Source organism: Tachyglossus aculeatus, chromosome 8 (genome assembly GCF_015852505.1).
Source record: "Tachyglossus aculeatus isolate mTacAcu1 chromosome 8, mTacAcu1.pri, whole genome shotgun sequence".
NCBI classification, from domain to species: domain Eukaryota; kingdom Metazoa; phylum Chordata; class Mammalia; order Monotremata; family Tachyglossidae; genus Tachyglossus; species Tachyglossus aculeatus.
The window spans coordinates 37,867,535-37,895,236 of NC_052073.1; the positions used below are offsets into that span (position 1 = coordinate 37,867,535).

A 27,702-nucleotide genomic window follows, 5' to 3' on the forward strand; every position below is an offset into this window, starting at 1 on the left:
ACCTCTCCAGTGCTTAGAACAGTGCTTTGCCCATAGTAAGTGCTTAATAGATGCCATCATTATCATTATTATTATTATTATTCTAATCCCGGCTCTGCTGCTTGTCTGCTGTGTGACTTTGGGCAAGTCGCTTCACTTCTCTGGGCCTCAGTTACCTCATCTGGAAAACGGGGATGAAGACTGTGAGCCCCGCTTGGGACAACCTGATCACCTTGTAACCTCTCCAGCGCTTAGAACATTGCTTTGCACATAGTAAGTGCTTAATAAATGCCATTATTATTATTATTATTATTATTATTATTATTCTAATCCCGGCTCCGCTGCTTGTCTGCTGTGTGACTTTGGGCAAGTCGCTTCACTTTTCTGGGCCTCAGTGACCTCATCTGTAAAATGGGGATGAAGACTGTGAGCCCCCCGTGGGACAACCTGATCACTTTGTAACCTCCCCAGCGCTTAGAACAGTGCTATGCACATAGTAAGCGCTTAATAAATACCATCATTATCATTATTATTCTAATCCCAGCTCCACCGCTTGTCTGCTGTGTGACTTTGGGCAAGTCGCTTCACTTCTCGGGGCCTCAGTGACCTCATCTGGAAAATGGGGATGAAGACTGTGAGCCCCATGTGGGACAACCTGATCACCTTGTATCCCCCCAGTGCTTAGAACAGTGCTTGGCACGTAGTAGGCGCTTAACAAAAGCCATTACTATTATTACTATTACTATTATTATTATTACTATTATTATTATTATGAGGAGGAGGAGGAGAAGGAGGTAGATGGGCAACCGCCAGAGGTTGTTGAGGAGTGGGGAAACACAGACAGAACGTTTTTCTAGAAAAACGATCCGGGCAGCAGAGTGAAGTGGAGTGGGGAAAGATGGGAGGCAGGGACATCAGCGAGGAGGCTGTCTTGGTGATATAATTAAATAATAATAATGATAGCATTTATTAAGCGCTTACTATGTGCAAAGCACTGTTCTAAGCACTGGGAAGGTTACAAGGTGATCAGGTTGCCCCACGTGAGGCTCACAGTCTTAATCCCCATTTTATAGATGAGGTAACTGAGGCACAGAGAAGTGAAGTAACTTACCCAAAGTCACACAGCTGGCAATTGGCGGAGCTGGGATTTGAACCCATGACCTCTGACTCCAAAGCCCGGGCTCTTTCCACTGAGCCACGCTGCTTCTCTTTGAAAAGAGACCCTGCAGTCTCTCTTTCATTTATTAGAGTCATTCTCTCTCTGGGGTCATTTGAGATTAAACAACACTCAAATTGTATCTGTAATAGCATATCGCTTATTGATTTTACAGCTAAATTATTCAGGTCACTCACTGATGGTAGAATTACCTTGTCCCATTTTGCCACCCAGGTGACAGGCTCTCTGCTGGAGGAGACGACTCGGAAATGGGCCCAGTACAAGGAGAAATGTTTGAGGGACCTGCAGAAACGCCCAACAGGTGAGCCCTCCACACCCCTTTCCCCTCACGGAGACCCCCGACCCCGACCCCGGGGCCGCCGAGCCCCAATCCCAAATCAATCAATCAATCAGTCAATCGTATTTATTGAGCGCTTACTATGTGTAGAGCACTGTACTAAGCGCTTGGGAAGTACAAGTTGGCAACATCTAGAGACAGTCCCTACCCAACAGTGGGCTCATGGCTCAGTGGAAAGATCCTGGGCTTTGGAATCAGAGGTCAGGGGTTCAAATCCTGGCTCCACCAATTGTCAGCTGGGTGACTTTGGGCCAGTCACTTCACTTCTCTGGGCTTCAGTTCCCTCATCTGGAAAATGGGGATGGAGACTGTGAGCCCCGCGTGGGACAACCTGATCACCTTGTAACCTCCCCAGCACTTAGAACAGTGCTTTGCACATAGTAAGCACTTAATAAATGCCATCATTATTATTATTATTCTTTGGGGCTTAGTTCCCTCATCTGTAAAATGGGGATGGAGACTGTGAGCCCCGCGTGGGACAACCTGATCACCTTGGAACCTCCCCAGTGCTTAGAACGGTGCTTGGCACATAGTAAGCTCTTAATAAATGCCATTATTATTATTATTATTAACGTCCGTCTCCTCCTGTAGACTGTCAGCTCGTTGTGGGCAGGGACTGTGTCTGCTTATTGTATTGGACTCTCCCAAGGGCTTAGTACAGTGGTCTGCACACAAGAAGCACTCAATAAATATGAACGAAGAGCCTCCCTCTGACCTGTGCTTTCCTCATCCCCCTCCCCGCAGGGCTGTTCTGCAACGGGACATTTGACAAATACGTATGCTGGCCGCACGCCACCCCGGGCAACGTGTCTGTTCCCTGCCCTCCTTATCTGCCGGACTGGCAACCAGGTATGTACTAGTTGCCCCCGACGGCGACAGTGATAACATTTGTTCAGTGTGGCTCAGTGGAAAGAGCCCGGGCTTTGGAGTCAGAGGTCATTGGTTCAAATCCCAGCTCCTCCAACTGTCCGCTGTGTGACTTTGGGCCTTCTCTGGGCCTCAGTTCCCTCATCTGGAAAATGGGGATGAAGACTGTGAGCCCCCTGTGGGACAACCTCATCAATCAATCAATCAATCAATCAATCGTATTTATTGAGCGCTTACTGTGTGCAGAGCACTGGACTAAGTGCTTGGGAAGTACAAGTTGGCAACATAAGTACAAGTTGGCAACATGAGTTGCACATAATAATAATAATAATGATAGCATTTATTAAGCACTTACTATGTGCAAATCACTGTTCTAAGCACTGGAGAGGTTACAAAGTGATCAGGTTGTCATTCATTCTTTCATTCATTCAATCGTATTTATTGAGCGCTTACTGTGTGCAGAGCACTGTACTAAGCACTTGGGAAGTCCAAGTTAGCAACATCTAGAGACGGTCCCTATCCAACAGTGGACTCACAGTCTAGAAGGGGGAGACAGACAACAAAACAAAACATGTTAACAAAATAAAATAAATAGAATAAATATGTACAAATAAAATAAATGGTCCCACGTGGAGCTCACAATCTTAATCCCCATTTTCCAGATGAGGTCACTGAGGCCCAGAGAAGTGAAGTGACTTGCCCAAAGTCACACAGCCGGCAATCGGCGGAGTCTGGATTTGAACCCATGACCTCTGACTCCAAAGCCCAGGCTCTTTCCACAGAGCCACACTGTTTCCCTAAGTAAGCACATAGTAAGCACTTAATAAATGCCATCATCATTATTACCAGCGCTTAGAACAGTGCTTTGCACATAGTAAGCTTAATAAATGCCATCATTATTATTATTATTATTTGTTAGGCACTTACTTGGGGAAGCAGCGTGGCTCAGTGGAAAGAGCACAGGCTTTGGAGTCAGAGGTCAGGGGTTCAAATCCCGGCTCCGCCACTTGTCAGCTGTGTGACTTTGGGCAAGTCACTTCACTTCTCTGGGCCTCAGTTACCCCATCTGTAAAATGGGGATGAAGACTGTGAGCCCCCCGTGGGACAACCTGATCTCCTTGTAACCTCCCCTTCTAAGCGCTGGGGGGATACAATGGGATCAAGTTGTCCCATGTGGGGCTCACAGTCTTAATCCTCATTTTACAGATGAGGTAACTGAGGCTCAGAGAAGTGAAGTGACTTGCCCAAGGTCACACAGCAGACATGTGGTGGAGCCGGAATTCGAACCCATGACCTCTGACTCCAAAGCCCGGGCTCTTTCCACTGAGCCACGCTGCTTCTTAATAAATGAATAAATGACAGGTGAAAGACTCACAAAGACAAGAACAAGTACGGTTGGAGCTATAGTTTCAGGCTTTTCTCCCCCTACAGTCACCCCAGCCCCAGCTCTGCAGTCTAAAATAATTATAATAACAATAATGGTATTTATTAAGCATTTACTATATGTCAAGCGCTGTTCTAAGTGCTGTGGTAGATACAAGCTAATTAGGATGGACACAGTCCCTGTTCCACGTGAGTTTCACAGTTTTAATCCCCATTCATTCATTCATTCAATCATATTTAATGAGCACTTACTGTGTGCAGAGCACTGGGCTAAGCGCTTAAAATAATGATGGCATTTGTTAAGCGCTTACTATGTGCAAAGCACTGTTCTAAACGCCAGGGAGGATACAAGGTGATCAGATTGTCCCACGGGGGGCTCACAGTCTTAATCCCCATTTTCCAGATGAGGTAACTGAGGCACAGAGAAGCTAAGTAACCTGCCCGAGGTCACACAGCTGACAATTGGTGGAGCTGGGATCTGAACCCATGACTGCTGACTCCAAAGCCCGGGCTCTTTCCATTGAGCCACGCTGCTTCTGCTTCCCGCTTTACAGATGAGGTGACTGAAGCACAGAAAAATTACGCTACTCGCCAGAGGTTACACAGCCGACAAGTGGCGGAGCCGGGATGAGAACCCAGGTTCTTTTGACTCCCAGGACTGGGATCTCTGAGGCTACGTGTCCGTCCCTATCCGGGGAGACAACAGCTTGGGGCCCGAGGGCCAGAAATATGCTATTCTTCTTATTATTATTCTTATTATTGTTATTATTATTACACGATTATTTGCAAGCCACCCTCAGACCTGCCCCTGGGTCCATCTGCCAGGCTTCGTGTCCATCCCTATCCGGGGAGACAACAGCATGGGGTCCGAGGGCCAGAAAGATGCTATTCTTCTTCTTCTTATTATTATTATTGTTATTATTATTACACTATTATTTGCAAGCCACCCTCAGACCTGCCCCTGGGTCCATCTACCAGGCTTCGTGTCCATCCCTATCTGGGGAGACAACAGCATGGGGCCCGAGGGCCAGGAAGATGCTACTCTTCTTCTTATTATTATTATTGTTATTATTATTATTGCTATTATTTGCAGGCCATCCTCAGACCTACCCCTGGGACCATCTGCTAGGCTTTGTGTCTGTCCCTATCCGTGGAGACAATAGCATGGGGCCCGAGGGCCAGGAAGATGCTATTCTTCTACTTCTTCTTCTTCTTATTACTACTATTATTTGCAGGCCACCCTCAGACCTGCCCCTGGGTCCATCTGCCAGGCTGCATGTCCATCCCTATCTGGGGAGACAACAGCATGGGACCTGAGGGCCAGGAAGATGCTATTCTTCTTCTTCTTCTTATTATTGTTATTATTATTATTGCTATTATTTGCGGGCCACCCTCAAACCTGCCCCTGGGACCGTCTGCTAGGCTTCGTGTCCATCCCTATCGGGGGAGACAACAGCATGGGGCCCAAGGGCCAGGAAGATGCTATTCTTCTTCTTATTATTATTACTACTATTATTTGCAGGCCACCCTCAAACCTGCCCCTGGGTCCATCTGCCAGGGTGCGTGTCCATCCCCATCCGGGGAGACAACGGCATGGGGCCCGAGGGCCAGGAAGATGCTATTCTTCTTCTTATTATTATTATTTTTATTATTATTACTACTCTTATTTGCAAGCCACCCTCAGACCTGCCCCTGGGTCCATCTGCCAGGCTGCGTGTCTGTCCCTGTCCAGGGAGATAACAGCATGGGGTCCAAGGTGCAGGAAGATGCTATTCTTCTTCTTTCCTCCTCCTCCTCCTCCTCCTTTCTTCTTCTTCCTTCTTCCTTCTTCTTTCTTCTTCCTTCTTCTTCCTTCTTCCTTCTTCCTTCTTCTTTCTTCTTCTTTCTTCTTTCTTCTTCTTTTTCCTCCTGCTATTATTTGCAGGCCACCCTCACACCTGCCCCTGGGTCTGTCTGCTAGGCTGCGTGTCCATCCCTATCCAGGGAGACAACAGCATGGGGCCTGAGGGCCAGGAAGATGCATTCTTCTTATTATTATTATTATTATCATTACTACTATTATTTGCAGGCCACCCTCAGTCCTGCCCCTGGGTCTGTCTTCCAGACCAGATAGGCTGCCCTGGGGGACTCGGGCAGAGCCTGGGGCTTGGTGGGAGACTGGCCGGACGTCAGGGAGAGCAGCGGGGCGACGAGTGTGTTTTAGGATCAAATAAACAGGCCAAATCCTGTCCAGCTCCTGGGAGCTCAAGGAGGCCTCCGCATCCCCTCCCCTCCTCAGCCGGGTGCCGTTGGCCGGCTGCCCACAGCGGGGGTGGAGGGTTGGGGGGGTAGGACCCATGCAATGACCCCTCTGTTTACTTTCAGAGAGCACGGGAAGAGTTTACAGACTCTGTTTGGAAACGGGGACTTGGCAGACGCTGAAGAATTCCACGGCCGTGTGGCGGGATAATACGGAATGCTCGCGAAGCCACAACTTCCAATATTACGTGAGCTTGGTCCCGGTTGGGGCTGGGTGGGGGGCACGCTTGGGGCATTGGCGCCAGGGCCACTGGGGGATGCCCAGCCGGGTCGGAGAAGCAGCGTGGCTCAGTGGCAAGAGCCCGGCCTTGGGAGTCAGAATCCCAGCTCCACCATTTATCAGCTGTGTGACTTTGGGCCAGTCACTTCACTTCTCTGAGCCTCAGTGACCTCATCTGTCGAATGGGGATGAAGACTGTGAGCCCCACGTGGGACAACCTGATGACCTTGTATCTACCCCAGTGCTCAGAACAGTGCTTGGCACATAGTAAGCACTTAACAAATACTGTAATTATTATTATTACTCTCTGGAATTCCCTCATCAGTCAAATGGAGATCAAGACGGAGAGCCCCATGTGGGACAGGGACTGCGTCCAACCCAATTAGCTTGAATCTACCCCAGTGCTTAGAACAGTGCTTGGTACATAGTAAGCGCTGAACAAATACCATAATTCTCTGAAATTCCCTCATCTGTCAAATGGAGATCAAGACTGAGAACCCCATGTGGGACAGAGACTGCATCCAAACAATTAGCTTGTATCTACCCCAGTGCTTAGAACAGTGCTCAGCACATAGTAAGCGTTTAACAAATACTATATTTCTCTGCAATTCCCTCATCTGTCAAATGGAGATCAAGACTGAGAGCCCCTTGTGGGACAGGGACTGCATCCAAACCAATTAGCTTGAATCTACCCCAGTGCTTAGAACAGTGCTTGGCACATAGTAAGGTTTAACAAATACTATAATTCTCTGCAATTCCCTCATCTGTCAAATGGAGATCAAGACTGAGAGCCCCATGTGGGACAGGAACTGCGTCCAACCCAATTAGCTTGTATCTATCCCAGTGCTTAGAACAGTGCTCAGCACATAGTAAGCGCTTAACAAACACCATAATCCCGGCTCTGCCACATGTTTGCTCTGAGGCCTTTGGCCAGTCACTTCACTTCTCTGCCTTAGTTATCTCATCTGTAAAATGGGAATAAGGACTGTGAGCCCCGTGCGAGGCAGGGGCTGTGTCCAACCTGATTTCCTGGTATCCACCCCAGCGCTTAGAACAGGGCCTGGCACATAGCAAGCGCTTAACAAGTATCAGAATTATTATTATTTTTATCGTTATTATTCTTACCTGAGATCTGGTGCCCACCCAACCTCTCTCTCTCCCTCCCCTGGGCAGGAGGATAAGCTGACCCTACTGGCCTCCCTTCAGTTGGTGTATACTGTGGGTTACTCCTTCTCGCTCGTCTCCCTGGTTCTGGCCCTGGTCATCCTCTTCTTCCTCCGGTAAGCCGGGCGGACCCCCCTCCCTCAGTCTCCCCCGGGGAGAAGAGTTGGGCCGGGGGATGGGGCCCTGGGTCTCTGGTGAAGCAAAATGGCACAGTGGTTAGAGCCCGGGCCTGGGAATCAGAAGGTCATGGGGTCACTTAACTTCTCTCCACCTCAGTTACCTCATCTGGAAAATGGAGATTAAGACTGTGAGCCCCCCGTGGGACAACTGATCACCTTGTAACCTCCCCAGCGCTTAGAACAGTGCTCTGCACAGAGTAAGCACTTAATAAATGCCATCATCATTATTATTATTCCAATCCCACCTCCGCCACTTGGCTGCTGTGTGACCTTGGGTAAGTCACTTCTCTATTCTGGGCCTCAGTTCCCTCATCTGGAAAACGGGGATCGAGGCTGTGAGCCCCATGTGGGACAGGGACTCTGTCCAACTCAATTTGCTTGTATTTATTCATTCTATCATTCAATCATCTTTATTGAGCGCCAACTGTATGCAGAGCACTGGACTTCGTGCTTGGGAAAGTCCAGTACAGCAATAAACAGTGACATTCCCTGCCCATGACAAGCTCACAATCTAGAGTTGGGGAGACAGACATCAATACAAATAAATAAAATTACACACACGTTCATAAATGCTTTGGTATCCTCCCCGGTGCTTAGAACCGTGCTTGGCATGTAGCAAGCCCTTAACAAATACCATTATTATTTTGATCATCATTATTATTATTATTATTATTCTCCCTGGCCTAGGCCACTAAAGGGGCAGACTGGAGGTTGAGCTGGTAGGAGAGGATTTGGGGGGTGGGGTGGGGGCTATCACAGCACTTGTGTATATTTGTACATATTTATTATTCTATTTATTTTATTAATGATGTGTATATATCTATAGTTTATCTGTTATAAATAATGACACTGAGAAGCAGCGTGGCTCAGTGGAAAGAGCCCGGGCTTTGGAGTCGGAGGTCATGGGTTCAAATCCCGACTCTGCCAATTGTCAGCTGCGTGACTTCAGGCGAGTCACTTCACTTTTCTGTGCCTCAGTTACCTCATCTGTACAATGGGGATTAAAGACTGTGAGCCCCCCATGGACAACCTGATCACCTTGTAACCTCCCCAACACTTAGAACAGTGCTTTGCACATAGTAAGAGCTTAATAAATGCCATTATTATTATTATTATTGTTATTCTCTGGACCTCAGTGACCTCATCTGGAAAATGGGGATGAAGACTGTGAGCCCCCCATGGGACAACCTGATCACTTTGTAGCCTCTCCAGTGCTTTGAACAGTGCTTTGCACATAGTAAGCGCTTTATAAATATCATTATTATTATCATTATTGTAACCTCCCCAGCGCTTTGAACAGTGCTTTGCACATAGTGAGAGCTTTATAAATATCATTAATATTATTATTATTATTGTAACCTCCCCAGCACTTAGAATAGTGCTTTGCACATAGTAAGCACTTAAATAAATGCCATCATTATTATTATTATCAGTACAGCCCCCTCCCATCCAAGTCTGGATGGGAGCGGGAGATGAGAAGCAACACGGCCTAGTGGGTAGAGCCCGGGCCTGGGAGTTGGAAGGCCCTGGGGTCACATCCCGGCTCCGCCACGTGTCTGCTGTGTGACCTTGGGCCAGTCACTTCACTTCACTAGGCCTCATCAGTTCACTTATCTGCAAAACGGGTATTAAGTCTGTGAGCCCAATGTGGGAGATGGACCCTGTCCAACTTGATAATAACAATAATGATATCATTTATTAAGCTCTTACTACGTGCAAAGCACTGTTCTAAGCGCTGGAGAGGTTACAAGGTGATGAGGTTGTCCCACGGGGGGCTCACAGTCCTCATCCCCGTTTTCCAGATGAGGAAACTGAGGCACAGGGAAGTGAAGTGGCTTGCCCAAAGTCACCCAGCTGATGAGTGGCGGAGCCGGGATTCGAACCCATGACCTCTGACTCCAAAGCCCGGGCTCTTTCCACTGAGCCACGCTGATCATCTCTTGATGGTGTGGTTTCATTCATTCATTCAATCGTATTTATTGAGTGCTTACTATGTGCAGAGCACTGTACTAAGCGCTTGGTTTGGTGGGAGCAAAAGAGGGAAGGTGTGGGAATCGAGAATATGTGTGTGGGGGAGGTGGTCACTACAGTACGGGAGCAGTACAGTTGTCTCCCCTTTCTAGCCAGTGAGCCCGCTGTTGAGTAGGGACCGTCTCTCTATGTTGCCAACTTGGACTTCCCAAGCGCTTAGTCCAGTGCTCTGCACACACTAAGCGCTCAATAAATACGACTGAATGAATGAGCTGAGTGTGGAGAGGAAGGGTTGTCCATGAGGGGAATTCCTGGGAAAATACGTTTTCGGTTGAGGGCGATCATCATCATCAATCATCAATCGTATTTATTGAGCGCTTACTGGGTGCAGAGCACTGCACTAAGCGCTTGGGAAGTCCAAGTTGGCAACATATAGAGACGGTCCCTACCCAACAGTGGGCTCACAGTCTAAAGGGGGAGACAGAGAACAAAACCAAACATACTAACAAAATAAAATAAATAGAATAGATATGGACAAGTAAAATAAATAAATAAATAAATAGAGTAATAAATATGTACAAACATATATACATATATACAGGTGCTGTGGGGAAGGGGAAGGAGGTAAGATGGAGAGGGGGACGAGGGAGCAGTACAGTTGTCTCCCCTTTCTAGCCTGTGAGCCCGCTGTTGGGTAGGGACCGTCTCTCTATGTTGCCAACTTGGACTTCCCAAGCGCTTAGTCTAGTGCTCGACACACAGTAAGCGCTCAATAAATACAACTGAATGAGTGAGCTGAGTGTGGAGAGGAAGGGTTGTCCGTGAGGGGAATTCCTGGGAAAAGAAGTTTTCGGTTGAGGGGGATGAATGGGAATAGGCCCCAGCCAGAGATTCCCTGTGGGGAGACGCGGGAAAGACGGGGAGCAGGGAACGGGATTGACGGGTGGGGGGTTCGAGGGTCCGGTGATCTGGTCTTTGTCCCGACAGGAAGCTGCACTGTACGCGCACCTATATCCACATGAACCTTTTCGCCTCCTTCATCATGCGGGCCTTAGCCGTGCTCGTCAAGGATGCCATTTTCCGCCGCTCCTATTCCAAGAGGCCCCTCGACGAGAGTGGCTGGACGTCCTACTTGTCAGAGGTGACCCACCCGCTCCCCGCCCCTCCAGCCCTCTCGCCCCCGACCTCCCCCGGGGCCCGGCTGAACGTCAGTCGAATTTATTGAGCGCTTACTGAGTGCGCAGCACCCTACTTAATTATAACAGTGGTATTTGTTAAGCCCTTACCATGTGTGAAGCTCTAAGCGCAGGGGAGGTTAGAAGGTGATCAGGTTGTCCCGGGGTGGGGGGCGGGGGGGCTCACAGCTTCAATCCCCGTTTTACAGATGAGGTAAGTGAGGCACAGAGAATAATAATAGTAATAATGATGGCATTTATTAAGCACTTACTATGTACAGAGCACTGTTCTAAGCGCTGGGGAGGTTACAAGGTGATCAGGTTGTCCCACGGGGGGCTCACAGCTTTAATCCCCATTTTGCAGATGAAGTAAGTGAGGCACAGAGAATAATGATAATAATAATAGTAATAATAATGGCATTTATTAAGTGCTTACTATGTGCAAAGCACTGTTCTAAGAGCTGGGGAGGTTACAAGGTGATCAGGTTGTCCCAGGGGGGCTCACAGCTTTAATCCCTATTTTACAGATGAGGTAAGTGAGGCACAGAAAATAATAATAATAATAATGATGGCATTTATTAAGCGCTTACTATAAGCAAAGCACTGTTCTAAGCGCTGGGGAGGTTACAAGGTGGTCAGGTTGTCCCACGGGGGGCTCACAGTTTTAATCCCCATTTTACAGATGAGGTGAGGCGCAAAGAATAATAATAATAATAATGATGGCATTTATTAAGCACTTACTATGTGCAAAGCACTGTTCTAAGAGCTGGGGAGGTTACAAGGTGATCAGGTTGTCCCACGGGGGGCTCACAGCCTTAATCCCCATTTTGCAGATGAGGTAAGTGAGGCACAGAGAATAATAATAATAATAATGATGGCATTTATTAAGCGGTTACTATGTGCAAAGCACTGTTCTAAGCGCTGGGGAGGTTACAAGGTGATCAGGTTGTCCCGGGGGGGGGGCTCACGGCTTTAATCCCCATTTTACAGATGAGGTAAGTGAGGCACAGAGAATAATAATAATAATAATAATGGCATTTATTAAGTGCTTACTATGTACAAAGCACTGTTCTAAGTGCTGGGGAGGTTACAAGGTGATCAGGTTGTCCCACGGGGGGCCTCACAGTTTTAATCCCCATTTTACAGATGAGGCCCAGAGAAGTGAAGTTACTTGCCCAAAGTCACACAGCTGACAGAGCTGGAGTTTGAACCCATGACCTCTGACTCCAAAGCCGGGGGCTCTTTCCACTAAGCCACGCTGCTTCTCTTGTGATGAAGCTGTGTGGCTCAGTGGAAAGAGCCCGGGCTTTGGAGTCAGAAGTCATGAGTTCAAATCCTGGCTCCGCCAACTGTCAGCTGTGTAACTCTGGGCAAGTCACTTCACTTCTCTGTACCTCAGTTCCCTCATCTGTAAAATGGGGATGAAGACTGTGAGCCCCCCATGGGACAATCTGATCACCTTGTAACCTCCCCAGCTCTTAGAACAGTGCTTTACACATAGTAAGTACTTAATAAATGCCATTATTATTATTATTATCATTATCATTATTATCATTATTTTCTGGGCCTCAGTTCCCTCATCTGTAAAATGGGGATGAAGACTGTGAGCCCCCTGTGGGACAACCTGATCACCTTGTAACCTCCCCAACGCTTAGAACAGTGCTTTGCACATGGTAAGCGCTTAATAAATGCCATTATTATTATTATTATTGAGTGCTTACTGTGCGCAGAGCACTGTACAAAGCGCTTTGTCCATCCACCCTCACATCCGGTAGACTGCCGCTCTCCCCAGTGGGCTGGGGGTTGTTGTGGGGTGGTGGGGAGAGTGAGGTGGGATTGGGGGGGGGATGAGGAGTTGGGAAAGGGTGGGAACGGGCCCCGGGTTCAGAGCTCTTGGGGTGGGGTGGGGGAGATGGGCCTGAGGGTCTCCGGTCCCCCCCCACCCAGGTTTCGGCCACCTGCAGGACGGCCCAAGTCCTTCTCCACTACTTCGTGGGCGCCAACTTCCTATGGCTGCTGGTGGAAGGCGTCTACTTGCACTCGCTCCTGGGTCCCGCCGTGCTGTCTGAGAGGCGTCTGCTACACCGCTACATCATGCTCGGCTGGGGTGGGCCAGGGCCGGGGGCGAGGGTGGTGGGCACCAGTGGCAGGGGTGGCAGGGGAAGGGCGGTGGCCCCGATGGATGAGGAGCAGGACGTTCTGGGATGTGGGCGGCCTAGCCGGCGGTGCCCCCTCCGCCCCTCTGGGCTGCCCAGGCAGACGGCGGGCTCCGCTCTTTCATTCATTCATTCAGTCATATTTATTGAGCGCTTACTGTGTGCAGAGCACTGGACTAGGCGCTTGGGAAGGACAAGTTGGGCCAACTTGGGCGAGCTGGGCACCGACCGACTGCTCTCTCAACAGGCTGCCCCCTGCTCTTTGTGGTCCCGTGGAGCATTTTGCGAGCCCAGCTGGACAACGTCGGGTACGTGGTGGCCCAGGCTGCTCTCTCAATCAATCAATCAATCGTTCATATTTATTGAGCGCTTACTGTGTGCAGAGCACTGGACTAAGCGCTTGGGAAGTACAAGTCGGCAACATATAGATTCGGTCCCTACCCAACAGTGGGCTCACAGTCTAGAAGGGGGAGACAGAGAACAAAACCAAACATATTAACAAAATAAAATAAATAGAATAGATATGTACAAGTAAAATCAATCAATAAATAGAGTAATAAATCTGTACAAACATATATACATATATACAGGTGCTGTGGGGAAGCGAAGGAGGTGATGGAGAGGGGGATGAGGGGGAAAGGAAGGAGGGGGCTGAGTGTGGGAAGGCCTCCTGGAGGAGGTGAGCTCTCAGTAGGGCCTTGAAGGGAGGAAGAGAGCTAGATTGGCGGATGGGCAGAGGGAGGGCATTCCGGGCCCGGGGGAGGATGTGGGCCGGGGGTCGATGGCGGGACAGGCGAGAACAAGGCCCAGTGAGGCGGTGAGTGGCAGAGGAGCGGAGGGTGCAGGCTGGGCTGGAGAAGGAGAGAAGGGAGGTGAGGTAGGAGGGGGTGAGGGGATGGACAGCCTTGAAGCTCTCTCGCATGGCCTCGCCCACCGGGCCCTGGCTCGGCGTCTCCTTCCAGCCCCCAAGTTGACACAGGAGCCGGTGGGCAAGGGTGGGATGAGGGGAGCTCAGGAGGTGGAGGAGGGCGGTTCTCCCGGCCGCGTCGGAAGAAGGCCTCAGACCAGCCCCTGCGCCTCGCTCTCCCTCAGGTGTTGGGGGACCAACAGGAACATGCGCATCTGGTGGATCATCAGGGCGCCCGTGCTGCTCTCCATCACCGTAAGCGTGACCCCCCACACTCCCTCTTCCATCGCCACCGCTCCTCCTCGGCCCCCGGGGGTGGTCCTTGTCCACCACGTTGGAGCTGCCATCTTTATTTGGGGAGTCAAAGATGCAGGCCCACGCCACAAACAAGGGTCCGCCCCCACCCACCCTGCCAGCTTCTCTGGGGTCTTGTGGGGGGTTTCCACTCGACGGCTGCATTCAGATCGTCTGGCCTCCTGGGGCTTCGTGGGGTCAGACAGTGGCCAAGAGTTGGCCTGGGACTCAGAAGGTCACAGGTTCTCACCCCAGCTCTGCCACTTGTCCATTGTGTGACCTTGGGCAAGTCGCTTCTCTTCTCTGGGCCTCAGTTACCTCCCCTGTAAAATGGGGATTAAGACTGGGCCCGCATGTGAGACACGGACTGTGTCCAACCTGATTAGTTTGTGCCTAACCTAAGGCTTAGAACAGTGCCTGGCACACAGTAATAATAATAATAATGATGGCATTTATTAAGTGCTTACTAATAATAATAATGATGCCATTTATTAAGCACTTACTATGTGCAAAGCACTGTTCTAAGCACTGGGGAGGTTACAAGGTGATCAGGTTGTCCCACAGGGGGGCTCGCAGTCTTAATCCCCATTTTACAGATGAGGTAACTGAGACATAGAGAAGTGAAGTGACTTGCCCAAAGTCACACAGCTGACTATTGGTGGGGCTGGGGTTTGAACCCATGACCTTTGACTCCAAAGCCCGGGCTCTTTCCACTGAGCCATGCTACTTCTCTGTGCAAAGCACTGTTCTAAGCGCTGGGGAGGTTACAAAGGTGATCAGGTTGTCCCACGGGGGGCTTGCAGACTTAATCCTCATTTTGCAGATGAGGTAACTGAGGCACAGAGAAGTTAAGTGACTTGCCCAAAGTCACACAGCTGACAATTGGCGGAGCCGGGATTAGAACCCCTGACCTCTGACTCCAAAGCCCGGGCTCTTTCCACTGAGCCACGCTGCTTCTCATGTTCATTCTCATATGCTTCTCATAGTAAACGCATAGCAAATACGATTTTTTAAAAAAAGAGTGAAGTGACTTGCTCAAGGTCACACAGCAAGCCATCGGAAGAACTGGGATTAGAGTCCAGATTCTTCTTAGTCCCAGGCCTGGGCTCTTTCCGTTAGGCCACGCTGCGTCTCTTTCCCAACATCCGTGCCCTTTCCCAGCCTCCTCTTGCTTGGGTCCGGGAACCCCCTGGGCAGGTGGGACATCTTTTTCCGACCGGCATCCATGGGTGGGTCCTGCTCTGAGATCCTCCCCACGCCCCACCGAGAAGCAGCGTGGCTCAGTGGAAAGAGCCCGGGCTTTGGAGTCAGAGGTCATGGGTTCAAATTCTGGCTCTGCCAATTGTCAGCTGTGTGACCTTGGGTGAGTCACTTAGTTTCTCTGTGCCTCAGTTACCTCATCTGTAAAATGGAGATTAAGACTGTGAGCCCCATGTGGGACAACGTGATCACCTTGTATCCTCCCCAGCTCTTAGAACAGTGCTTTGCACATAGTAAGCACTTAACAAATGCCATCATTATTATTATTATTATCCCTGCTCTGCCACATGTCAGCTGTGTGACTTTGGGCGAGTCACTTAGCTTCTCTGTGCCTCAGTAACCTCATCTGTAAAATGGGGATTAAGACTGTGAGCCCCATGTGGGACAAAATGATTACCTTGTATCCTCCCCAGTGCTTAGAACAGTGCTTTGCACATAGTAAGCACTTAACAAATGCCATCATTATTATTATTGTTATTATCCCTGCTCTGCCACTTGTCAGCTGTGTGACTTTGGGCGAGTCACTTACCTTCTCTGGGCCTCAGTTCCCTCATTTGTAAAATGGGGATTAAGAGTGGGAGCCCCCCGTGGGACAACCTGATCACTTTGTAACCGCCCCAGCGCTTAGAACAGTGCTTTGCACATAGTAAGTGTTTAATAAATGCCATCATCATCATTATTATTATTATTATTATCTGGGCTTTTTGCAGGTGAATTTCTGCATCTTCCTGAAAATCCTCAAACTGCTCGTGTCTAAGCTCAAAGCGCATCAGATGTGTTTCCGGGACTACAAATTCAGGTGGGTGGCCAAGGGCAGTGAGGGGTGGGGGGCCATCACCCCTCACCACCCCCCACCCCTTTCCTATGATCTCCCCCACTGACCCCCTCTGACAATGGTGGGGCCGAGCTTGAAAATCACAACTCACCTCGGGCTCTGTTCATTCATTCAATCATATTTATTGAGCGCTAACTATGATAATAATAATGGTATTTGTTAAGTGCTTACTATGTGCAAAGCACTGTTCTAAGCGCTGGGAAGGTTACCAGGAGATCAGGTTGTCCCACGGGGGGCTCACAGTTTTTAATCCCCATTTTCCAGGTGAGGTCACTGAGGCACAGAGAAGTTAAGTGACTTGCCCAAAGTCAATCAATCAATCAATCAATCGTATTTATTGAGCGCTTACTGTGCACAGAGCACTGTACTAAGCGCTTGGGAAGTACAAGTTGGCAACATATAGAGACAGTCCCTACCCAACAGTGGGCTCACAGTCTAAAAGGGGGAGACAGAGAACAAAACCAAACATACTAACAAAATAAAATAAATAGAATAGATATATACAAGTAAAATAAATAAATAAATAAATAGAGTAATAAATATGTACAAACATATATACAGGTGCTGTGGGGAAGGGAAGGAGGTAAGATGGGGGGATGGAGAGGGGGACGAGGGGGAGAGGAAGGAAGGGGCTCAGTCTGGGAAGGCCTCCTGACAGTTGCTGGAGCCAGGATTTGAACCCATGACCCCTGACTCCAAGGCCGGTGCTCTTTCCACTGAGCCACGCTCCTTCTCTATGTGCAGAGCACCGTATTAAGCGCTTGAGAGAGTACAATAGAACAATCATCCCCACCCACGACGAGCAGACAGTCTAGAGGGGGAGACAGACATGAATAGAAATAAATAAACGATGGATTCATTCAATCGTATTTATTGAGCACTTACTGTGTGCAGGGCACTGTACTAAGCGCTTGGGAAGTACAAGTTGGCAACATATAGAGACGGTCCCTCCCCGACAATGGGCTCACGGTCTAGAAGGGGGAGATGGACAATAAAACAAAACATGTGGACAGGTGTCAAGTCGTCAGAGCAGATAGAAGTAAAGCTAGAAGCACATCATTAACAAAATAAATTCATTCATTCATTCAATCGTATTTATTGAGCGCTTTCTGTGTGCAGAGCACTGGACTAAGCGCTTGGGAAGTACAAATCGGCAACATCTAGAGACGGTCCCTACCCAACAATGGGCTCACAGTCTAGAAGGGGGAGACGGACAACAAAACGAAACACGTGGATGGGTGTCAAGTTGTCAGAACAAATAGAAGTAAAGCTAGATGCACATCATTAACAAAATAAATTCATTCATTCATTCAATCATATTTGTTGAGTGCTTACTGTGTGCAGAGCACTGGACTAAGCGCTTGGGAAGTACAAGTCGGCAGCATACAGAGACAGTCCCCATTCATTCATTCATTCAATCGTATTTATTGAGCGCTTACTGTGTGCCGAGCACTGTACTAAGCGCTTGGGAAGTACAAGTCGGCAACATATAGAGACGGTCCCTACCCAGCAACGGGCTCACAGTCTAGAAGTGGGAGACGGACAACAAAATATGTTAATAAATATGATCGATTGATCCATTAAGCAAAATTCCCAAAGTAGGGAACCTGAGGCCTGAAGTTACAAAAGAGAGGTGAAGTGACTTGCCCAAAGTCATACAGCTGACAAGTGGTAGAGTCGGGATTTGAACCCCTGACCTCTGACTCCAAAGCCTGGGCTCTTTTCCACTGAGCCACACTGCTCCTATCTCCCCCTCTGGGAGATCGAGTGGCTGAGCCCCCTTTTTCCTCTCCTTTTTCATTCATTCATTCAATCATATTTATTGAGCTTAGTACAGTGCTCTGCACACAGTAAGCAGTCAATAAATAAATACGAGTGACTGAATGAATAAATGAATTCTCTGTGCCTCAGTTACCTCATCTATAAAATGGGGATGAAGACTGTGAGCCCCATGTGGGACAACCTAATCACCTTGTGTCCGCCCCAGAGCTTAGAACAGTGCTTTGCACATAGTAAGCGCTTAATAAATGCCATCAAAAAGAAGGGGGGAAACCGAGGCCTGATGAAAGGTAAAGGACAGCCCCAGGCCACTCTATTTTATTTCCAGAGCCCCTATTGTGCCCCACAATTCTTCAGTCTCCATTGTGCGCTGGTCCCTTCAGTTTCCATCCACCACATGTCTGCTGTGTGACCTTGGGCAAGTCACTTAACTTCTCTGAGCCTCAATTCCCTCATCTGTAAAATGGGGATTAAGACTGTGAGCCCCACATGGGACAACTTGATCACCTTGTATCCCCCCCAGCGCTTAGAACAGTGCTCTGCACGTAGTAAGTGCTTAACAAATGCCATTATTATTGTTCTTCTTCTTCTTCTTCTTCTTCTTCTTCTTCTTCTTCTTCTTCTTCTTCTTCTTCTTCTTCTTCTTCTTCTTCTTCTTCTTCTTCTTCTTCTTATTATTATTATCATGCCCCGCTCCCCAAGGCGCCCTATCTCCCACCATGCTCCAGCCCCGACGGACTGGGACCAGGCGACCGGGGGTGTTCTAGACTGTGAGCCCACTGTTGGGTAGGGACCGTCTCTATATGTTGCCAACTTGGACTTCCCAAGCGCTTAGTCCAGTGCTCTGCACACAGTAAGCGCTCAATAAATACGATTGATTGATTGATTGATTGTTTGTATTCCAGGTTGGCGAGGTCTACGCTGGTTCTCATCCCTCTGCTGGGGGTGCACGAGTTCATCTTCATGTTCGTCACCGACGAGCAGGTCCAAGGGCTGTCGAGGCACATCCGGCTATTCCTCCAGCTGGTCATGAGCTCCTTCCAGGTAAGGCCGGGCATCAGGGCCGGTGGGCGACGGGAGCAGGGGTGACAAGCGGGGTGGTTGTTGGGGACGATGGACTGGGCGGCGGCCACGGTTTGACTGGCACGTGTCTGTTTATTATTGTATCATACTCTCCTAAGCGCTTAGTACAGTGCTCTGCACATGGTAAGCGCTCAATAAATGCTGGGCCTCAATTCCCTCATCTGTAAAATGGGGATTAAGACTGTGAGCCTCCCCGTGGGACAACCTGATCACCTGGTAACCTCCCCAGTGCTTAGAACAGTGCTTTGCACAGAGTAAGCCCTTAATAAATGCCATTATTATTATTATTATTATAGGCCAGGCTGGTCCTCATATTGGGGTCGATGGCTCGTGGGGGTGGTTTTGGGGTGGTCTAATGATGGTAGTGAAACCCGTGAACCAGAATCAGCCCCCGGGGGAAGAGAGGGCAGTCGGTCAAACGAAAGAAACAGCCTCATCTTCCGCAGGGCCGGAAAGAGGGCGTTGGGCCAGCTCGGCTGGCTGGCTGCCGGGCCTCAAAATCCCAGGATAAATCTCATCCCAGCCGACGGAGGTTCCCAATTGTCTACCGTGCCCAGCTTTTCCTTAATCCCCTGTAAAGGCTAAAATTGAGCCAACAGAACAAGAAAAGCTGCCGCAAAGACAGAGTAATCTCTGGTATGTGGGCTGAGGGAAGCTTTAAGGGGCCCATTTAGGAGGGTGGATTAAATAATAATAATAATGATGGCATTTGTTAAGCGCTTACTCTGTGCAAAGCACTGTTCTAAGCACTGGGGAGGATACAACAACAATAACAATCCCAATTCTAGTATTTGTTAAGCACTTACTATGTGCCAGGCAGTGTTCTAAGCACTGGGGAGGTTACAAGGTGATCAGGTTGTCCCCCCGGGGAGCTCACAGTCTTCATCCCCCTTTTACAGATGAGGGAACCGAGGCCCAGAGAAGTGAAGTGACTTGGCCGAAGTCACACAGCTGACAAGTGGCGGAGCTGGGATTTGAACCCATGACCTCAGACTCCCAAGCCCGGGCTCTTTCCACTGAGCCACGCTGTTTCTCTAAAGGCCGGGAAGGAGGGGGGGAACCCGGGGAATGTCCAGCCCCTTCCCCTGCTGCCGGCCTGCTGGGAAGGGTCAGAATTCAGGTGGGCAAGGGGCAGCCCAGGGAACCCCCCAAGGGCCAGGAGAAGCCACGTGGCTTCGTGGAAAGAGCCCTGGCTTGGGAGTCAGAGGCCATGGGTTCTAATCCCGGCTCTGCCACTTGTCAGCTGTGTGGCCTTGGCAAGGTCACTGCTGTGTGACCTTGGGCAAGCCACTTAACTTCTCTGTGCCACAGTTCCCTCATCTGAAAAATGGGGGTGAAGCCTGTTAGCCCCATGTGGGACAATCTGATTACTTTGTATCTCCCCCAGTGCTTAGAACAGTGCCTGGCACATAGTAAGCGCTTAACAAATACCAAAATTATTATAATTATTACTTAACTTCTCTGTGCTTCAGTCACCTCATCTGTAAAATGGGTATTAAGACCGTGAGCCCAACGTAGGACAACTTGATTACCTTGTATCTATCCCAGCACTTAGAACAGTGCTGGGCACATAGTAAGCGCTTAACAAATACCATCATCATTATTATTATTACTTAACTTCTCTGTGCCTCAGTCACCTCATCTGTAAAATGGGTATTAAGACTGTGAGCCTCACGTAGGACAACCTGATTACCTTGTATCTATCCAGCACTTAGAACAGTGCTGGGCACATAGTAAGCGCTTAACAAATATTATTATTATTATTATTATTACATGGGACAGGGACTGTGTCCAACTTAATTTGCTTGTCTCTCCCCAGTGCTTAGTACAGTGCCTGGCACATAGTAAGTGCTTAACAAATGCCATTATTATTACTATTAAGGTGGGAGGGGGCACATTCCAGGCCTCTCTCCTCATGGCCTGCCCAGGCCAGAAGTATACGTGGCTCAGTTGAAAGAGCCTGGGCTTTGGAGTCCGAGGTCATGTGTTCAAATTCAGACTCCACCACTTGTCAGCTGTCTGACTTTGGGCAAGTCACTTCATTCATTCATTCAATTGTATTTATTGAGTGCTTACTGTGTGCAGAGCACTGTACTAAGCACTTGGGAAGTACAAGTTGGCAACATATAGAGGCGGTCCCTACCCAACAGTGGGCTCACAGTCTCTGGGCCTCAGTTCCCTCATCTGTAAAATGGGGATTAAGGCTGTGAACCCTCTGAGGGACAACCTGATCAACTTGTAACCTCCCCAGTGCTTAAAACAGTGCTTTGCACATAGTAAGCGCTTAATAAATGCCATCATTATTATTATGCCCAGTCAGCCCAACGATTCAGGCATCCAGAAGGAGATGTCCGGTTTGATGGTATTTTCCTGCAGGCAGGAAAATAATAATAATAATGATGGTGATGATGACAATAATGTTGATGATGATGATGATAATAATAATGTTGATGATAAAATCACAGGTGGGACACCTCGCATCTCTCCCAGCCCCCCAGGTCATCCTCTGGCCAAGTCATGGCTTGCACTCCGTCCCCGTCCTAGCCGATGGCAGCGGCCCAGGACATCGCCCAGTCCAGGATGAACCAGGAAAGGTGGGGCTCTGCCCTCTGCAGAGACGAGGGTGGGGTCAGTCAATCGTGTTTACTGTGTGCAGAGCACTGTACTAAGCAGTTGGGAGAGCACACTACAACAGTAGACACATTCCCTGCCCACATCGAGCTTACAGTCTAGAGTGGGAGACAGGCATTAATAGAAATAAATCCAATTACAAATATTCATTCCCTCAGTCATATTTATTGAGCACTCACTGTGTGCAGAGCATTGTACTAAACGCTTGGGAGACCGCGACGAGTTTACAGTGCAGAGGGGGAGCCAGACATGAACAGAAATAAATAAAATGACAGATTTAGACATGTGCCATTGGACTGGATGGGGGTTGAATAAAGGGAGCAAATCAGGGTGACGCAGAAGGGAAGGGGAGAAGAGGAAAGGAGGGATTTGGTGGGGAAGAGATGGAGTAAGGCTTTGGAGGAGTGGAGAGTAATCATTATCTGTCGGATTTGAGGAGGAAGGGCGTTCCAAGCAGCGACGTGAGTCAGGGGTCAGCAGCGAGAAAGGCAAGACCGAAGCCTAGTGAGAAGGTTAGCACTAGAGGAGTGAAATGGAGTGACGTGCGTGGGTTGGATTGGAGTAGGAAAGTAGTGAGGTGAGGTGGCAAGGGGATTGAGGGCTTTTAAAGCCGACTGTGAGGAGTTTCTGTTGGATGCTGAGGTGGATGGGCAGCCAATGGAGGATCTTGAGGAGTTGGGGAGACGGGGCCTGAACGTTTCTGTAGAAAAATGAACCGGGAAGCAGAGTAAAATATGGACCGGAGTGGGGAGAGAGAGGAGGCAGGGAGGTCAGCGAGGAGGCTGATATAGTCATCAAGGTCGGAAAGGAGAAGTGATTGGATTAACTTGGGAGCAGTTTGGATGGAGAGGAAAGGACGGATTTTAGCGATGTTATGAAGGTGAACAGACAGGATTTAGTGATGAACTGAATATTCATTCATTGGATTGTATTTATTGAGTGCTTACTGTGTGCAGAGCACTGGACTAAGTGCTTGGGAAGTCCAAGTCGGCAACACATAGAGACGGTCCCTACCCGACAACGGGCTCACAGTCTAGAAGGGGGAGGCAGACAACAAAACCAAACATGTAGACGGGTGTCAAAGTCGTCAGAACAAATAGGATTAAAGCTAGATGCACATCATTAACAAAATAAATAGAATAGTAAATATATACAAGTAAAATAAATAGAGTAATAAATCTGTACAAATATGTGGTTTGAATTCATTCATTCATTCATTCAATTGTATTTACTGAGCGCTTACTGTGTGCAGAACACTGTACTAAGCGCTTGGGAAGTACAAGTCGGCAACATATAGAGACGGTCCCTACCCAACGACGGGCTCACAGCCTAGAAGGGGGAGATGGACAACAAAACAAAACATATGGACGGGTGTCATCAGAATAAACAGAAATAAAGCTAGATGCACATCATTAACAAAATAAATAGAATAGTAACTATGTACAAGTCAAATAGAGTAATAAATCTGTGCAAATATGTGGTTCGAATGAGAGAGGGGAGTCAAGGATAAAGCAAGGTTACAGGCTTGTGAGATAGGAAGGATGAGTCCTTCTAGACTGTGAGCCCACTGTTGGGTAGGGACCGTCTCTATATGTTGCCAACTTGTACTTCCCAAGCGCTTAGTACAGTGCTCTGCACACAGTAAGCGCTCAATAAATAGGATTGATTAATTGATTGATGAGTGGTGGGAACATCCTGGGGAGGACAGGGTGTGGGTGGGAAGTTGAGGAGTTCTGTTTTAGTCATATTAGGTTTGAGGGGACGGTGGGATATCCAAGTAGAGATGCTGGTCTGTGCGGTGTGAGGAACCGGGAAGGGAAGGGGATGGGCAGTGCCAATGTGGAATAGCTGTTCCCCAAGTACTCCCTTTCCCGTCTCCCCAACCCCATCCAGGACATGGGCTCCCACCAGAGCTTAATAATAATAATAATCATGGCATTTATTAAGCTCTTACTATGTGCAAAGCACTGTTCTAAGCCCTGGGGAGGTTACAAAGTGACCTTTTGTGGCCCAGAGAAGTGAAGTGACTTAATAATAATAATGATGGCATTTATTAAGCGCTTACTATATGCAAAGCACTGTTCTAAGCACTGGGGAGGTTACAAGGTGATCAGGCTGTCCCAAGGGGGGCTCACAGTCTTCATCCCCATTTTCCAGCTGAGGTAACTGAGGCCCAGAGAAGTGAAGTGACTTAATAATAATGATGGCATTTATTAAGCGCTTACTATGTGCAAAGCACGGTTCTAAGCACTGGGGAGGTTACAAGGTGATCAGGTTGTCCCACGGGGGGCTCACAGTCTTCATCCCCATTTTCCAGCTGAGGTTACTGAGGCACAGAGAAGTGAAGTGACTTGCCCAAAGTCACACAGCTGATAATAATAATAATAATGATGGCATTTATTAAGTGCTTACTATGTGCAAAGCACTGTTCTAAGCACTGGGGGTATACAGGGTGATCAGGTTGTCCCACGGGGGGCTCACAGTCTTCATCTCCATTTTACAGATGAGGTCACTGAGGCACAGAGAAGTTAAGTGACTTGCCCAAGGTCACACAGCTGACAATTGGTGGAGCCGGAATTTGAACCCCTGACCCCTGACTCCAAAGCCCGGGCTCTTTCCACTGAGCCACGCTGCTTCTCCAATTTGTCTGTATTTGCCTCACCCTCTAGACTGTAAGCTCATTGTGTGTGGGGAATGTGCCTGTTAATTTTTTTATACTATACTCTCCCTAATAATAATAATAATAATGGCATTTATTAAGCATTTACTATGTGCAAAGCACTGTTCTAAGCACTGGAGAGGTTACAAAGGTGATCAGGTTGTCCCACGGGGGGCTCACAATCTTAATCCCCATTTTTTCAGATGAGGTAACTGAGGCACAGAGAAGTTAAGTGACTTAATAATAATAATAATGATGGCATTTGTTAAGCACTTACTATGTGCAGAGCACTGTTCTAAGCACTGAGGGAGAGAATACAAGGTGATCAAGTTGTCCCACGTGGGGTTTACAGTCTTAATCCCCATTTTCAAGATGAGGCAACTGAGGCTTAGAGAAGTGAAGTGATTTGCCCGAAGTCACACAGCTGACAAGTGGCAGAGCCGGGATTTGAACCCATGACCCCTGACTCCAAAGCTTGGACTCTTTCCACTGAGCCACACTGTTTCTCTCACTCCTGCCTCCTTTAAAACTTTATTAAAGGCACACTTCCTCCAGGAGGCCTTCCCTGACTGAGCCCTCCTTTGCTCTTCTCCCTTTCCTTCTGCCTCTCCCTGACTTTGCCCCTTAATTCATGCCCCCTCCCAGCCCCACACCACTTATGTCCATATCTGTTTATTTATTTTATTTATTTATTATTTTTTTCTTTCTATTTCTTTCTATTTTTTATTTTTCTATTTCTATTTATTTCTTTCATTAATTAATTTATTTAATTTTCTTTGTATTTATTTCTAATTTATTTCTATTAATTTCTGTCTCCCCCTCTAGACTGTCAGCTCGCTGTGAGCAGGGAATGTGTCTGTTGTGTTGTACTCTCCCAAGCGCTCAGTACAGTACTTCTCTCTCTCTCACTTTCCCCCACTTCACGAAGCCACAACTCCTCCAAGAGGCCTTACCTGCCTTAAACTCTCCTTTCCTCTGCTCCCTCTCCCTTCTGCATCTTCTGCATCCCTTCTGCATCCCATCTGCATCTTCTGCTCCTTTTATTCATCCCCCTTCCCAGTCCCACAGCACTTATTCATTCCACTGAGTTCATTGAGTGCTCAGCATGCAGAACATTGTACTAAACACTTGGAAGAGTACAATATAACAATAAACAGACAAATTCCCGGCCCCACTTATGTACATATCTCTAATTTATTTATTTACATTAATGTCTCTCTCCCCCCCTAGACTGTAAACTCCTAGTGGGAGGGGAACGCGTCCACCAATTCTGTTATATTGCACTCTCCCAAGTACTTAGTCCAGTGTTGCTCACACAATAAAGCGCTCAATAAATTCGATTGATTGACTGACTGACACCTGTCTCCCCGTGGTCTCTGCTCACAGGGTTGTCTAGTGGCTTTCCTGTACTGCTTTGCCAATGGAGAGGTAAGAGGAATGGCGGGACGGGTGCGGGGATTGCATTGTGCACGCCAGGGGGAGGGGAAGATGGCACCCATGGGGAGGGGCTCTTCAGTAACCTCCCTCCTCAGCTTGTCCATCTGCTGCTGTCCTTGCTGGCCATGAAGGGAGGGGTCCAGTTTAATTCATTCAATCGTATTTATTGAGCGCTTACTGTGTGCAGAGCCCTGGACTAAGCGCTTTGGAAGTCCAAGTCGGCAACATCTAGAGACGGTCCCTACCCAACAACGGGCTCACAGTCTAGAATGGGGAGACAGACAACAAAACAAACCATGGAGACAGGATCAATCCATCCATCCACCCGTCCATCCGTCCATCCATCCATCCATCCGTCATTCTACCCATTTATCAATCAATCCAGCTCCCAATCCATCTGTCTATTAATCCATCCATCCATCATTCCACCCATCCTTCCATTATTCTACCCCTGTATCAATCCATCCAGCTCTCAACCCATCTATCTATTAATCCATCCATCCATCATTCCACCCATCCTTCCATCCATCCATCCATCCATCATTCTACCCATTTATCAATCCATCCACCTCTCAGCCCATCTATCTATCAATCCATCCATCCATCCATCATTCTACCCACTTATCGATCCACCCATCCATCATTCCATCTCTCCATCAATCCATCCATCCATCATTCCACTCATCCTTCAATCCATCCATCCATCCATCCTTTTTTTTTAATGGTATTTGTTAAGCACTTACTATGTGCAAAGCACTGTTCTAAGCGCTGGGGGAATACAAGGTGATCAGGTTGTCCCACGGGGGGGCTCACAGTCTTAATCCCCGTTTTACAGATGAGGGAACTGAGGCACAGAGAAGTGAAGTGACTTGCCCAAAGTCACACAGCTGACAATTGGCGGAGCTGGGATTTGAACCCCTGACCTCTGACTCCAAAGCCCAGGCTCTTTCCACTGAGCCACACTGCTTCTCCTTCTTTCTACCCATTTATCAGGACAGTGCTCTGGGCACAGTGGGCCACTCGATACATACCACCTCTCCTACCACTTCCACTATTGCTAGCACCACAGCTACTATCAGCATGACTTCAACCCACCATCATTCCCGGCGCTCAGTACAGCACCTGGCACATAGTAAGTGCTGAACAAATACTACCACATTCACTATCCCTAGAAAGCCCAATCCCGGCTCCGCCACTTGTCTGCCGTGTGACCTTGGGCAAGGCTCTTCACTTCTCTGGGCCTCACCTCATCTATAAAATGGGGATTGAGCCTGTGAGCCCCATGTGGGACAGGGACCATGTCCAACTCGATTTGCTTGGATCCACTCCAGCGCTTAGTACAGCACTTGGCACATAGTAAGCGCTCAACCCAACAAATCCCATTATTATTACCATTTTTATAAGAGGGTTGAAGCGGGGCCGGCTCTGCCCCCTCACCCTCCGCCTCCCCGACAGGTGAAGGCAGAGCTGCGGAAACACTGGTGCCGCTTCCTCTTGGCCCACCCTGCGGTGGGCTGCGGGCCCTGGAGGCTCCAGCAGAGCATCAAATCCCTGCGGAGGCGTTCCAAAGGACGGGACCTGCAGCCGCCCGGTGGCCCTGGATCCCTTGGGGGACAGTGGACACCCCGGGCCGGCCAGTTTGTGCACCTGACTACGTGGAGGCGGGTGGATTACTGCTCCCGGCCGGACGGAGCCCGGGCCGTGCCCACTCGGGGCAGCGTGTCGGACAGCAGTGAGGGGGACTTCACACTTGCCGACACCACGGAGGAAATCCTGGAAGAAAGTGAGATCTAGGCCTCTCCGCGTGCCCATCACCAGTGGGACCCCCGCCCCTACGACGACTGACAGGAATCCCCTCGGGAGCTCTGAAAAGAGTCCTGACAGGAACCCCCCACCATCTGCTGACAGGAA

General features: G+C 48.8%; 1 protein-coding gene across 1 annotated transcript; it reads left to right on the forward strand.

Annotated features, from left to right (window-relative positions):
• Positions 1–700: 700 nt before the first annotated feature.
• Positions 701–27,699, forward strand: GLP2R (glucagon like peptide 2 receptor; the record flags this gene model as incomplete). The annotated part of the gene is made up of 13 exons (XM_038750558.1): positions 701–734; positions 1,365–1,457; positions 2,238–2,342; positions 6,108–6,229; positions 7,435–7,541; positions 10,563–10,716; positions 12,698–12,857; positions 13,154–13,214; positions 13,999–14,068; positions 16,078–16,166; positions 18,887–19,025; positions 25,741–25,782; positions 27,247–27,699. Coding segments are annotated over 13 exons (1,515 nt in total), but the record flags the coding sequence as incomplete, so codon positions are not given.
• Between the last annotated feature and the right edge of the window lie 3 nt (positions 27,700–27,702).